General features: G+C 62.4%; 1 protein-coding gene across 1 annotated transcript in view; it reads right to left on the bottom strand.

Annotated features, from left to right (window-relative positions):
• IQCA1 (IQ motif containing with AAA domain 1) overlaps positions 1–15,213 on the bottom strand; it is an 86,259-nt gene that overhangs the window by 51,974 nt on the left and 19,072 nt on the right. The window contains exon 6 of the mRNA XM_045845728.1: positions 6,951–7,156. Coding sequence (XP_045701684.1) covers positions 6,951–7,156 — 206 coding nt within the window. The remainder of the gene's footprint in view (positions 1–6,950; positions 7,157–15,213) is intronic.

The following is a 15,213-nucleotide window of genomic DNA, read 5'->3' as shown; positions in this document are numbered from 1 at the left end:
CGGAACCGCCAACATGATCCATTTCCCCCCCCGAGGTCTGACACAGAGCCTCGGCAGGTCCCACCGCTCCAGACGCGCGGGACGGAGATTTATCTGCGTTTCATCAAGTATGAGAAATACACGGTCGGAGGGGTTTCCGGCCGGCGCCCCCCGAGTCACCCAGTCACCTCCGCTCATGTCGGCGGGCCCATAAATCTCCCCCGAGTTCTAAAGCCAGCCAGCAGCTCGTGCCATGCACAGAAGCCGCCAGAAGCGTCACTTGCTGCCTATAAATTCGCTGACACCCCGTGACGGCAATTGGCCGCACATGGCCCTCGTTACCAGGGCCCGCGCTCCGCGGAGAAGACCGGAGCCGGGGCGTGCGGCGGGGGGCCGCCTCCTCGCGCCCCGTCACAGAGTCTGACGGGGCCGTGGGCGCCTCTGCTTGGCGGTGGGGCGTGATGGGCAGTTGGCGCTCCGGACGGAAGCCTCCTCCTTGATCTGACTGACGGCGTGTCTCTCCTCCTGCCGAGTCCTCGGGAACCTCCCTGCCCCCTCCCACCACCCCCCCCTCCGCTTCTGTCTGATTCAAAGGGACAGCAGGTTACGGAGGACACCGTGGACTGTTCTGATGTCGGGTCCCCTTCTGTTGGGAAACTGGCACACCTTCCTTGTTTTCCGCCTGTCGGTCTTACATCCGCATTCGAACAGGAACGTGAAGACCCAGGCAGGAGCATCGCTTTGGGGAGGAACGGGAAGATTTTCCCATCCAAACCGCTGCTGTCCGTTCCTCCTCGCGTACTGACCCTGGCTCCCGGCACAGGGCCCCTGAACGCCCCGGAACTTCCTGGTGACCCGGGAGTCATCTGTCCTGGGGGGCCAGGCCCGGTGGGCTCCCGCGTGGGAGCTGGACTCAGGGGGGCCCAGCCAGCGTTAGAAGCTCCGCAGTTCCGGCCTCACCCTCCGCTCTCCAGAAAGGCGAGGAGGGAGGGAAATTGAGGTAACCACCCACCACGACTCCCTGAGAAGCCTCCGTACAAAGTCCCCAAAGCACGGGTGTGGAGAGATCCTGGGTGGGTGAGCCCTCGGGGGTGCCGGGCGGGGGGCGCGCCCCAGCGGGCGTGCCAGCTCCGGCCCCTCCCCGGGCCTGGCCCTCCGCGTCTCCTCCGTCCGCCCGCTCACCCACACCCTCGCTCACTCCCTTTTACGACAGACCGGTGGACGTGGCTCCCCGGCTCTGCGAGCCGTTTCAGAAACTTATCTAAAACCCAAGGGGGCTGGAGAAACCCTGACCGACGGCCCGCCCGTCTGCACGCAGGAGACGCCGGACTCCGAGACTGGCATCTGAAGCGGGGGCCGTCTCCTGGGACGGAGCCCCTACCCGCTGGGCCCTGGAACCATCCCCGAGGAGCCTGAGAACCCCGGCGACGTACGGGCGGGCACCCGCGGGCGTCACGGAGCGGCCTGACGTGTGAGCGGGAGAGTAGTGTGTGCGGGTCAAGGAGCGGCACTCGAAAGGGAGTGTCTTCTGTGGCACACCCCTTGTTCACGGACGCCGGAGTCAGAACAGCGAGACACGAAAAGCCCCTAAATGCCTGGGGACAGAGACACGGACACGGAGCATGTGGTGCGTGTGCGCACACACACACACACACACACACACACACACAGGACGGAACACCGTGCAGCCACCAAAAGAAGGAGCTCCGTCTCTGCGACAACGCGGATGAGCCCGGAGGACAGCACGTGGACAGAAAGCAGCCGGGCCCGGAAGGACAGATGCCACATGACCCATGTGGCACCGCACGTGAGGGCCCCCAGGCCCCCGGACTCACGGCGACCGGGCTGGCCCACGGGCAGGAGCGCCGTGGTGTGTGCGCGGAGAGAGTGCTGAGCGGGCGGCCCCGTGGAGCGAGCCCCGTAGCACACGGAACAGTAACCGCACAAGGAGCAGCCGGTGATTGGGCGGACGCAGCCTCTCAGGTCCCCGAGACCCCCGAGCGCGAACTCGGGGGGCCGGGGCCGGGACATGGCAGCTCCTGTTTGCGCTCCAGGCTGAGGCGCTCGAGGCCGGGCCCTCCGGCTGCTCTCCACCCAGTGCGGGGTTCGGAGGGGACCAGAGGGACAGTCCCTGCCCCGCCCCCACAGGCTCACCACTGCGGGGGGGAAGGACAGGGGCCCGGGGTGGGGGCCGGCAGAGGCCGGAGTCTCTGGGAGTGTTCACAGCCCACAGGAGGGGCGTGTGTCCACCAAGTCCGCAAAGGAGCCGCTGGGCCTGTCCGTCAACGGGACCTGGCGCCTGGATAAACCGCCAGAGCCCGTAGCTGCTGGAGGTTCTTGATCGACCGTGACGGCTGACATCAGACCACGCGATTTCACGGGGTGGGGTGGGGGCAGGCGCACCTGTCCCCAGGGCTGCAGTGGACACGCCGGGGCCTTGGGTTCTCACCCCCCCACCTCATGCCCCCCACTCACTCCCCACCAGAGCGGCGGGCAGAAGAAAGTCGTTCGCCCCCGCGGCCGAGCGACCTGCCCGAGTTCGTGTCTCCACCGCAGACCACGGCAGCTTCTGAGAACGGGCTGGAAATACCGTGCCCCGAGGGATTCGAGGTGGTGAGCCCCTCGTGCACCACCCAGGTGTGCCCCACCCCCCCTGCCCTCCGAAACTTTCTTCATTCTGAAAGCCAGGCGCACGCTGCGTGGAAAACTCGGAACATGGAAGAAAAGGACAGACAGAGCCCTGACCCCGCTGCCCAGAGACGTTTGCTGTGGGCCTTCCGGCGGCTCCTTTTGGTGTCCTCAGCAGCCCTCCGAGAGAACGGTTCCGAGCCTCCCCCGAGACCCGGCTCCGGCTGCACAGGACGCTCACGTTCCAGACCGTCTCCGGTCCCCCGCGCAGGTCTGTTTCTGCCGGTAACGGCCCAAGTTTTCAGCCGAGTTACCTGACTTCCCTTGGTCCACCCTGCTGCCCATGAAATACTTGGGCAAGCCCTGCTCTGGACCCCCACCCTCCCCCTCTCTCCCCCCCTTTCATCTGCACAGAAGTGTCCCCCAGCTCCTCGTGCCGGGCTTGGACGCCGGAGGATGGGGGCGTCGGGGACACGGAGAGCCCCAGGCTCCCAGGTCACAGGGAAGGAGCCTCGCTGCCTCGGCCACTGCCCCCTGTCCCCGCGGGATGGCCGGGCGCACTCACTGCGCCCTGGGGCTGGGGGGGGCCTGCAGGACAGGGTTTCTGTGGCCGCCACGCTCAGAACAAGGCGCTCTCTGCAAGCGTCTCGGCTTTGGGAGCCGAGGCCCAAGTCTGCTTTCCAGCCCTGCCTCTCGGGAGCCACGAGCCCGAGAGAACCTCACTCAGCCTTTCTAAGCCGTGGCGCCCCAGCAGGGCACCCGTGGGAGGCGCCCGGCACAGCGTCTCCCGTGGCAGCAGTGGGGGGGCGGCCCATGGAGGCACCCGCAGCTGAAACCAGATCTCCGGGAGCTGACGGAAAGGGCTGCTCCAAACAGGCGGGCCCGTGGCAGGCCAGCAGACAGATGGGCCCGTGGCAGGCCAGCAGACAGGCGGGCCCGTGGCAGGCCAGCAGACAGACGGGCCCGTGGCAGGCCAGCAGACCCAGCGGGCGCACGCTGTCCCGAGGTGCCGGGCCCTGGGACACGGGGCGGGGGGGGGGGGGAGCCCAGGGAGATGCAGCAGAGGGTGGGGCGGACGGTGACCCTGCCTGGCCGCCTGCTGCGCCCCCCGCCCCGCTCCACGGCCGGGCGGGGAGGAGACTCCAGAGCGTCTCCTGCCCGAGACAGGAGAGCACGTCGGCCCCAGGCCCCCGGGACTGAGACTCCAGGCACGTCCCAGGGCATCCACCGGAAAACCATCGGAACCGACCCGAGACCCGGGTTAGGCCACAGTGCAAACTACGTAGAAACGCAGAATTAATAGCAACACAAAGCAGTATTTGGAGAAGAACCTCGCTTAAACTAGGAGAAACGCCTACACCACGTGGCCTCACCGGGAAGCTCATGGGCCCACGTCTCTATCTGCACCGTCTCCTTCAGTCCCCGAATCAACGTGGCCGTGGGGGCCGTGGCCGAGGCTCAGAGCGGGGATGCCCGGGGTGGGCTCAGAGCGGGGACAGGCTGGTCAGGGCGTGGGTGGTCGGAGAGACTGGGCCCCGGGATCTTCGTGACCGCCGATCTTTCTCCTTCCGTTTTTTTCTCCCTCTTTCCAGCTTCCCTGTCGGCCAGTTACACAATAACAGGCGAGGAGGACTGGGAAGCCGTCAGTGCAACAAGGTGTCAGTCAGGCTTTGGTATCGGGTACAAACTCGGGAGTCCACTTCAGAGGTCACTTAACAGAAAAGCAAGCCGGTGAAGGACAGGGACATTCACAGAAGAAGAAACGCTGTTGAACCCCGCCCCCCCCCCCCCGCCGCCCCAAACAAAGAGATCCTCAGGTCCTCTCCCATTCATAGAATAAATGCAAACTACTTGTACTGAGATGGCACTTTCTCTTGTCAATCAACCGAAGATGAAAAAGACGGCCATTCACTAAGATCCATGCACCAGGGTGTTAACCAACCATTAAAAACTTCTTTTGGGAAATAGTCTAAGGACGCAGGGAAACTCGATATTAAATTAAAAAAAACAAACCGGAAAACGACTCCATAGTCGTGAAAACTCCCACGGGAGAGAAAAAGACCTGAATGAAGGAAATTCCCCAGCAACCCCCTGGGCCCCCTTCGCACACGGAGCTCAGAGAGGTTTTAACCCCCTTCTTGGGACTCCTCCGGCCGGCGCACGCTCCGCAAGGCGCGTGCGTTACTCGTAGCACTGGGAAAAAGTCCCCCTGTAAAGTAGTTTGAACACTGACTTAGATAAAACAAATCTTAGCATAACCCTTTTGGCAACTGTGAGCACGAACCGAAGGAGCCCAGGCCAGGCATTCCAGACGGACGGCGTGCGTGCGTGTGAGAACCGTCCCTTCTGGTCAGGTCTTGGGCCGTCCCCGTGTGCCCTGCTGGAATGCGGCCCGAGGGCGGGTCTCGTTTCATGGTTTAAAAGACAATATTTGCTTTTTATTTGTCTTGGGCTTAAAAAAGCAAGGAGAAGGATAGTATCAAAGTCGGCCGGATAAATGTAGTCCCACTGGGAAGATAAACTCGCCCCCGCCACCCACCACGTCAGCAGAGGGGTCGCTGCGTCTCCGTGAAGGACACCCAGACACCCTCGGGCGGGCGCTGCCCTCTGCAGGGCTCCAGCGGCCGGCTCGGGGACACCGTGGTGTGTGTTCCCACAGGGCTGGCCCCCGAGGGCTCTTCGAAGGGAGCCTCCAGCTCCCCGCCACACCGGGATCTGCGGCAGCCGCACCCCCACGATCCCCACCCCCCTCCAGACCCTCAGGGAGGGGACAACGCCGTCTCCCTGGTCTCTGATCAGAGACGCCTTCCCACCGTGTCGTGCCCGTAGTGCAATAACCTTTTGAAACGTTAGGGTGTTTTAAAATTTTACATGCTTATCTGGGATGATCTCCAATTCCATTGCTTTGTCTTTCTTCTAATATGTTTTTAACTAGGCTTTTTATTATAGAAATAATACTTACTGGGAAAGACTTCTAGGGGACAGAAGAACGTGAAATAGAGGGTCACTTCGCTGCCCTCGTGTCCAGAGGTGGCCGTGCGGACGGTGTCTAGTGTCCGTGCACGGGCAAACATGCGATCACTAAGGTAAGTGTGTGTACGAACACGTATGCACACGTGTGTGTGTGTGTGTGTTTTATGGATTTTAGCTTATCTGGGGCTACAATTGTACATGGTGCTTTCAACTTGGTTTCGCCACCTACAAACGAATCAGACTGTGAAACGTCCACGTAAAAGTAAAGACTCACGTCACTGAGAGCACGTTCCCGTGGACGCCCACCCTCTGAAGTCCCCGGAGAAGGGAGCAGAGCCCCTGACGACGGAAGTTCGAGAACACAGGGCGTGCCGTCCCCACTAACTGTGACACGAAGGTTTTCATTCTGACCCCCCGACATTTAACGAGAAGACTCAGTTCGCCGGAAACACGCCTTTCTACCGGAGTGTTCCCCGCTGGCATGCGACCACCCCGAGCCCACTTCCTCCAGACACACCTGGGTGTGCCTGGGTGACAGGGACGGCCCGCAGTGCCCCGGCCGACGCGCTTCCCCGCACACACGTGTTCCCCGCACACGCGTGAAGGGCACGCACTGCCGCATGCCCAGGCCGGGCCCGCCCTCCAGCACTTGTTGTTTAGGTGGGGGAGAGGCCGCGGGAACGAGCAGACGTCACGCCACAACAGAGTGACAGCCGCCCCGCACAGAGGGCTCCCTGCCCTGCACGCCCCAGCTCCCTCACGACGCAGGACGGTCTTGTCCTCATGCCCCAGAGGAGGAAACTGACCGCGGAAACACGTGCGACCACGCAGCCACGCAGCAACCTCGCCCGAAGCACCACGGCTCCAGTCTGCCGGTCGGTGCCCTTTGGCGCGGTGTGCCCTGCCTGGAGGCGGCGGGGAGGGGGGCGGGCGGGGCTCCAGCCCATGGGGTCACGGAAGCATCGCGTGGCCCACGTTAGAGACAAAGGCACCAGCGACTTCATTACCGAGAGTTAGTTCCCGAACTCTCAGCCTTGCCATCTCCCTCTGCTAAAGTGAAACCGGAGCCCCGGGTGGTGCGGCTCAGTGCACTGCGCACCGGCCTGGGAGCCAAAAGGTCGCAGGTTCGATTCCCAGTCAGGGCACGTGCCTGGGTTGCGGGCCAGGCCCCCAGTAGGGGGCGCACCAGAGGCAACAGCACACTGATGTCTCCCTCTCTTTCTTCCACCTTTCCCCTCTGTCTAAAAATAAATAAATACAATCTAAAAATAACAAAATAAAATAAAATGAAGCCCCAAACCTTGTGGATACAAATTGACAGGCTTCTGCGCCAGAGACCCCCGAGGGCCCCGCCTGCTGCTCCCGCTCACCTGCACTCGATGAACCAGCGCCGGATCTGGTCCTGGAGGTTCTCCTTGATGTCCGGGCCCTCGGTCAGCTTCAGGTCGGCCTTGATGGCCACCAGCGCCTCGCGGTAGTTGTCCTCGTGCTTGCTCTGCACAGAGCTCCGCAGGCAGGCCACCCTCTGGGCCTGGACCATCGCGTCGCTGAGGTTGTCGAGCAGGCGCGGTGGGTTCTGAAAGCGTGAGCGGACAGGTGTGAGACCGCGGCGGCTGCAGGGCTGGCGGGAGGCGCTCGACACGCGCCGCGAATCCCGTCCACGTCCCCAGGGGGCGCCCTGGCGCAGGCCCGGAGCAGCACGCCCGGAGCCCGGGACCCGGGACCCGGACCCGGACAGGGCTGGGAGTCGTGTGTGTCCCTGCCTGGGTGGGGGGTGCACTCCCCACCGTTTCCCGGAATCCGGGGGGGTGGGGGGTGCCAGTCAGTGCGACAGAGGCGTGCTCGGGCGCATGCAACGAGCCTTTTCCCAACCCTCTTGGCTGCCGGGAGGGCCAAGACTGCAGAACAGGACAGCGTCTGAGGCAAGCCAGGGGCTGCGGGAGAGGGCCTGGGCGCTCCGATTTCAAGAAAAACGAAACCCGGGTCGGCTGTGGAAACATCTCTTGTGTTGCTCAGACCTCCAAAGACGAGCACTCCCTGCTGACTGCAGACCTTCAGGGGGATGTTGCGTGCCTTTGTTCGCGCTCCCCCCAAATCTGCTGATCCTCGAGCCCACCAACGCCTGGCTGTGGAGCGCCCACCAAGCCCCCAGCTCGCGTCCAGCCCCCGGGCGGCTGCGGCGAGGGCGAGGGCAGAGGGCTGCTGGGACGGAACTCTGTGGCTGGGAGTCCCCGGGGAACGCGGCGGGCAGGACGGCAGTGCCGCGGGGCACGGCCGACAGGTGCTCCGGGATGGCGCCACGCCGTGGGCGCGGGCGGACAGGGCGAGAAGGGGCGGGGGAGGGAAAACTCGCTCGGGGCTCGCGGTGCCAGGAGTCACAGCTCGAGGTCGAGGGCGGGGAGGCAGTGACCCCCGGCAGGTGGGGACCCGGAGCTGCAGGGAGCGCAGAGATTCAGCCCGGGGCGGTCAGCAAGGAGGGGCCGACTCAGGGGCGAGATGGAGCCGGCCCACCGGGGCTCCGGCCAGCCGGCCAGCAGGTGTGTCGTCAGGAATTCCCCAAGCGAGGTGTTAAACAGCCATTTGTGAATGCGAAATGACACAAACCTGGGGTTATCTGAAAAGCGAACGTCATCAGCAGTGACGACTCATCGCTGCCCGGGCGTTTTCACTGGACTGACCGCTAACTAGGCTCCTGATGTCGCCCGGGCCCCGTGTTCTCTGTGTCACACGCGTGTCTTCCCACCGCGCCCACCGCACCACGGGCTCAGCCCACGCCACACTCCAGGGCTCCGTGTCCCGTTCTGACCGTCTCCACCTCAGTGACACGTGTTCCCAGAGAGCCACGGCTGCGCGTCGCCAGCACAGACAGCGCTGGGCACCCTGAGGGCTGCACCTCGCTGTTCCGGAAGGTTCCCCGGTCACTCCTTGGCCCTCTGCACCCTACCCACTGCCCACCTTCTGCGGGCCTCCCTTCCCAGAGCCCGCAGAAGCCAGGGCAAAGCTGGCCCCGGAGGGTGTCCGCTGGATTGGAGGGGACCCAAGGCCCTCCTCGCCCTGGGGCAGGGAGCAGACGAGCCAGGGCCCCGACCGGCAGGGGAGCCGGTGGGCGGTGCGCGGCCAGGAGGCGGGCCGGGCCGGGCCGGGCGGAAGAATCGGCGGCTCCCTCACCCTTGGTCCCCACCAGCGGCTCTGAATCTTGGGGCCCCGGAGACCGGGCGCAGCTCTGTCTGGTGAGGACTGGACGGGGTCTGGCTCACGGAGAGGGAGAGCGCGGTGGGGCGGGTGGCGGGTGGCGGGGGAGGCGTCACTCTCATCCCGTCCTAGCGAGAGGCCAGCCTGCTGACCTCGGTCACCCGGCCTGCGGAGTGTCCACCGGGTTCCCCATTCTATCGTCACCGTCCCCACCTCCCACTGTCCCCTTCGGAAGGGGGTCACCAGGCGCCCTCCGCTTCCGGGGGGTGGGGAGCCTGAAAGTGTCTGGGATTCTTCTTCATCAAAGATGGGTCCCTTCTCCCACGTTTATGAACTGACTCAGTGATTTATGCGTATCGGTGTGGACTCATGGGTGTTTCTTTATACTTCGGGTTATAATCCTAGACTAGCACTTTATTATTTTGCTGTTTAGATGGTCCCAGTTGAATAGTTGTGCCGCAGGCTGTGTGGCCTGCGAAGTCCAGAGGGACGATGAGGGAAAAGAAGGAAGAGAAGGAGGAGGAGGGGGGCCGGGGGAGGGGAGGAAGAAGAAGGACAGGATGGGGAGAGGGAAGAGTTGGAAAAAGGGATCAAAGACACCGGTGCAGGGACCCCTGCCTGGCCCCCGCTCCGTGCCCGCCCCACCCCCGACAGAAACAATCCCCTAGCTCCTCCCACCCTCCCGCACACTCCCACCAGGCAGTGTGGCCACCATGTAAGGAAACCGCACCAGAAAGGCTAAGCCACTTTCCCAAGGGCACACAGCTGACCCCTGCCCGAGGCAGGGAACCACCCCCAGCTCATCCGGTCCAGAGCCAGGCTCTGGGCTCTCGGGGCAGCACGCCTGGGTGTCGGTCTTGGCTGTGCCCCCGCACCCCCGTGGAAATGGGTGGGGGGGCCCCCCTGGAAAGCCCTGTCCGGGGCCTGGCCCGGGGTGTGGTAGGCAGTGCACACTGGCGTGGGGACAGGGTGACAGCTGTCGCGGCCCAGCGGCACCAGCACCGACGCGGACAGAGCCCAGGAAAGCCAGGAAGCTGCCCGGTAAATACAATCCCGGGGTGAGAGCAAAACAGCCACGCCCGTTTCCCAAGCTGCAGAACCAGCGTACGGCCCAAGTCCAGGCTCCGTTCCCAGGGACAGAACTACACACGTAAATCAATTACTCGGGGAAACCGAGATAATCTCAAAGACTCAATTCATGTCACACACTGGAATCAGTTCCAAATGGGCGGCACAGTTACACGTAACAAGCGTGCGTGCACACACACGCACACACACACACACACACACAGAGTCTCCGAGAAACCACCGGGAGCCCCTGGGGGTAATTTCTCAGCGTGAAACCGCAGTCCAGATGCGGCTGGAATTCGGCATCCGCTCGGTGACACGGAATTGAGTTAGGAAGATGAAAAGAACAGCGCACGTAAGGCCGTTTGTCAAAACACGCCCGAGGAGGGCGAGGGAAGCGGACCAGCGACAGTTTCGGGGCGGGGCACTGCGGGGGTGTGGCGTCCTGGCGGGGGGGGGGAGCCCTCCCCCGGCTTCAGAAGTGGAGCTGGAGCGGGGGCCACAGAGGCACAATCTCCACCGAACGGCACCGCCTCGCTGCAGAGGGGCCCCAAGGCCCGCACAGTCGTCTCGTGCGTCTTGTGTGGACATGAGGGGCGGGGATTTCCGTACTGCACCGTGCACAGAAGCACCCCGCTCTCCTGTCCCCCGGGGATGTCGCCCGTTCCGCGTGTCGGCGCCCTAGACGTGGGAAACGGACGTCTCTAATTCTCGTAGAGATCTCTCCCTGATTTCTCCAAGGACCGTCCAAAACTCATCGTTCTTTGTGAATGTGTTACAGTGGGCCTCTGCTACCAACGACCCGGATCCCTTCATCTCCGATGAAAGCGTAAACTTGGTCTGAAGTCTTGTTAGGGTTCTCTCTCTCCGCGAATCGCATGAACTGCTTCCGCCCTGCACTTACATCATTTCTGAGGGTGATTCACAGCAAATTTCTTGCACAGATGCACACACACAGAACATGTTTCTGCTGGGCCTTCTTCCCCCCGTTCATCCCCAAAACTGAGGTGACACATTGGTGACGGGCGCGTGCCCTGCGGGTTGCTCTCCGTGGAGGGTTCTGCTGTCTCTCTGCTGCTTCCGAGGTCTGTGTGCGTGTGACAGGGGACCCCGGCTCCCCTAGGACTTGTGTCACAACCCCACAGCCCCTGCACTCTTCCACTGGGGTCCCTTACTCACGTCCACATCCACCCTGGAGGGAGGAACGAGGCCGAGACCGTCCCCTTGGACAGATGAGGCCACAGAGGGAGGGCGTAACTCAGCGACGCCCGAGTCACTCCGCCTGAAGGAAGGGGCCGGTGTGCAGCTTCCCAACTCCCTGGGCTCCGAGTCCCTGCTGCCTCACGCTGTGCTGCCCGCGCACGTGTGTGTGTGTGTGTGTGTGTGTGTGTGTTCACGCGTGTTTCTTCACATAGACTCTGTCTCGTTGCTTTTGAATGTCAAGGCCATCGACGGCCCGGGTCCTGCGTTAATGGGCAGCTTTTCCCTGGGGCTAAAACATCCTCTCTTCCTCCCTGGAGACTTGGATCCCACGGAGTCTGAGTTTGGGAACGCGTCGTCACGTAAACAGCAACTCGTTTCAAAGTGAATGACGAATGTTAAAGGGACATCGAGAGCGTGACGACCTATGGTGTATCGCAGCACATTAGCCGCAGAACCACGCGTCTTGATGAAGGCTTCCCACGGGAACAAACCGTTATATGTACAAGCCTTTCCGCAGTTAATGACCCGGGGCCGGACAGCGCAACCTATGTCGAAGGCAAGGTCCTCCGTCAGCAAAAACACACATTTCAATAATTGATGTTGCCGCAACGCAGGACACGGTGGGGACGCCTCCTGGGCTTGCAGGGAAATAGGGCTCCACGGACCATTACCTCCAGATGCTTAGCTAACGTTTCTCGGGCTCCGTCTTTACACACCCACGTTCGAGGGAGCTGCGTGAAACGGGCATTTGTCCAAGTGAAGATCTGCTCAGGTCGGCAGTCGCGCACACACTTGCCAGCGAGCGAGTGTGAGGCCCCCTGTCCGGCACCTTCGTGACGCTGTGTCGTCCCTGGGGGCGCAGACTGCAGGGAGGGGCAGAGGGGCGTCGAGTGAGGCGGACGACCGTCTCGCGGAATCTCTCGCTGTGGTCCATGCAGAGATGAGTGAGCGAGGCTCCTCCGGGAACCACAGGCGTCAGTGCCCGCTGGGACGCCCCCAGGGCCCGCGGCTCCCCGCCCTGACCTGGCCTGAGAAAGGCACGTCGGGTGCTGCAGAGCAAACCGCTCTCCGGTCGGTCCATTTCAACGTCTCGCGTGTGTTCCTTCCTTTACGGCGGCAATGCTTTTGTTCCATCATTCCACTGCAACGCCTCGGGGCTTACACACCCGTGTTTACACCAGCACGCCTCCCCGCGGCACTGCCGCCAGCGGACGTGGAGACAAGGCTGTTCGGGGTTCGAGGCTCCAGGGCTGGGGCTCCTCGGCCGTCTGCTCAAGGAACAGTGGGGTTACCTCCTTATTGGAAGAGGCCGCAATTTTCAGGGGGTGCCAAACGATTTAAGGCTAAAAATTTTCTCGTCCATGAAGCCTGATTTCTAAAAAATCTTGAGTCGTTTTAAAATTCACATCATTAGGAGCTCGGCTGGAAGGGATTGTGGTTGAGCTTATAATTAATTGGTGGTGGAGACGGAATCCGCTACTTCTGTGTCCTGCTTCCTTTGGAAATGTTCTTAAAGACACACTTTGCTGGTGCTGACAGTTTGCAAAGCAATATTTTAGGTGGTTCACGGATACTAACGAATTTGGTTCTCGTAACAGCCTTCCGCGCAGGCAGCATCAGACACACTGGTGCACGGAGTGACCAAGGAACGCGCCCAGGGCCACACCCCAGGAAGCGGCAGGCCGGGGCTGCCCTGGGGCCGTCGCTTCCAGAGCCTCTGCTCGCGCCCTCTCACCTCCGCTGGGCCTCTGCAGCGACAGGTGCCTTGCAGCTGAAAGCACTTTGTCGGGAATGTCACTCCTCGGGCACGTGGGTCGCACTTTGGACACGTGCGCCTGCAATGTCAGCAGGCGTCGCCGGTCCGCCGCAGGCAGAGAGGCTGGCGAGTCCCTCCCCTCCCCCCGCCCCCCGACACGGTTCCCCTGGGGCCCGTTTCCCAGACTTGCCAGTGCTGTGACGGTGACGTTTCTGACCTTGGTTAACTTCAACAGGTCAAAAACGGCAACTTTTAAACGAGCCTCTTTGCATAGAGGATGATGTGAGCATCTGCACCTGATTGTAAGCCGTCGGAAGAAAGCTACCAGCGAGCACTTATGCAGCACCTACTGTGTGCAGTGTGCCAGACGGTTCCGAACGCTCTGCAGAGGTTTCTCCCACGGGCAGCACAAACCCGTGAGCCGGGGCTGGGCCGCGTCCGGTTTGCTGTGCGGGGTCAGGCACCACCCCACTTCACCCAGCTGGGGGGCGCGGGGGCAGGGCCGCCGCAGTTCACGGACCCCCCCACTCCGCACGCCATGTTCAAGGGCCCTGGGCTGGGCCCTCATCCGAGATAAACCGGGGCAGGTGAGGAGGCAGGTCTGGGGGTCCCGGGATCCGGAGACAAGAGAGAGGGAATACTTCTCATCATTTACCTTCTGATGACCTGGACACTGGCACAGGAATGAGGCCAAGTAACAGTAATAATAAAAAGGGTTAAGTTAAAACTTGAATTATCAAACTCAAGTTCCTACATCCCCAGATTGTAAAATTCCGAGTAACAGAAAACAAAAACAAAAACCAACCTGTGATGTTTCCTTTTCCCCCAAAACCTCCTGAGGGGGACTTCTGAAGTCACAAAGGGGGCTTGGTCCTCCCTGGAGCTCGGCCCCCGTCCGAGGCCGGTCCGCAGCCCCCACACCTGGCCGGGCCCACCGCCTGGCGCCGCCTGCGCATGTTCCTGCCTCGGCACATGGGGTGCCCGAGGTGCGTGGCCGGCACCCGCTCCCACGGGGACTCGCCGGATCTCCCCCGGCAGCTGCACCTGCGACGCAGGCGGTGGGCTGCTCCCACCGCACTGCTGCTGGATCCGAGTGACAGAGGCCAAGATATTTTCTATTTTGAAACCAGCGACCTGCTGTGAAGAATTTCACTTTGTTCCACAGAAAAGTTAGCACACTTCTCGACAGCTTGCCAGGGTAGGAAATCACTCAGTTGCCATGACAACACGCTGCACCCTTCCAAGGTGGTTGGCTCGGCCACCATCCCTTGAAGGCATGTCATCCCCTCCTGCTTTCAACACTCCTCAGACCGGGCAGCACGGGCCTGCCTGGGACAGGGGGGGCTGAGACTCGGAGGGTGGGAGGGCGTGTCACTCCAGCCCCCGCAGTGGCCCCCCCGCGGCAGAGCCGGGCACACGCCCCAGCCGGCCCCCTCAATCCCGGTTCTTCACGGGCACGGCGAGCAGACACGTCAGCGCTGGGGGTGCACACGCACCGTCCACTTCTAGGACACTGCTTCTCTCTGGGACAGTTGCTCTTCTGCCTTTAAACTCTAAAACAAATCTGAAACAACGCAAAACAAAACACCCCACATTATGGCAGTCCTTTTACGGAGAATGCCTTTATTTCTGGAAACCAGCAAACGACGTTATCGGGAGCCGAAGGTAACAGCTCACACCCGGGGCCGGGCTGGACGGCACGGCTTTGGCGGACGCTGAAGTGGGACCACATGGAGGCGCTCCGTCGTGGTTCCTCGCCCGCCTTGGCCCTGGCAACCCTTTCCGAGGTGGGGCCCGTGGGGGCCGAGGGTGCGGGAAGCCGCCTCGGGGGGGAGGGGTGCTCCGGGGTGCCCAGGCTCCTAGGGGGGTGTTCGTTACTAAGGAAGGAGTCTAATCTATTGACCAAAAAATAACCCGGCGTGCAGCCTGCTTCCCGCTCGGGCCTGGGCGTGAGCAGGGTGGTGCGGTGCTTGGAGGGTTCCGTGGATGCGTTCCAGAGGGGCAGCTTTCTCTGTAATGAGCGCCCCCGGTGGCCATTCCAACGCAAACACCGATGGCTTCAGGGTGACAGAATATGAGACGGTGGGGACCGCGGGACAGCTGCTTTCAGAGGGACCCACAGCAGGAAACGCATCGCATCCCTTAGGGTTCCTTCTGCTGGGCCCACCCCGCCGGCGCCGCCCGTTAAAGCGGCCGCACGTGGGTTTGCAGAGTGCTGTGCATTTTCCTCGGCCGGTGTCAGAGCGTCCGCACTGAAGGTGGCCACGTCAAAAAAAAATGTGTAGCCCTGGCTGGCGTAGCTCAGTGGATTGAGCGTGGGCTGCCAACCAAAGCATCGCAGGTTCGATTCCCAGCCAGGGTACACGCCTAGGTGGCAGGCCACGGCCCCCAGCAACCGCACATGGATGTTTCTC

The sequence above is a fragment of the Phyllostomus hastatus genome, unplaced genomic scaffold (genome assembly GCF_019186645.2).
Source record: "Phyllostomus hastatus isolate PE091 unplaced genomic scaffold, TTU_PhHast_1.1 phas_contig_477, whole genome shotgun sequence".
NCBI classification, from domain to species: Eukaryota; Metazoa; Chordata; class Mammalia; order Chiroptera; family Phyllostomidae; genus Phyllostomus; species Phyllostomus hastatus.
Note: the sequence above shows the minus strand (reverse complement) of the source record. Positions and strands in the feature narration are given on the sequence as shown.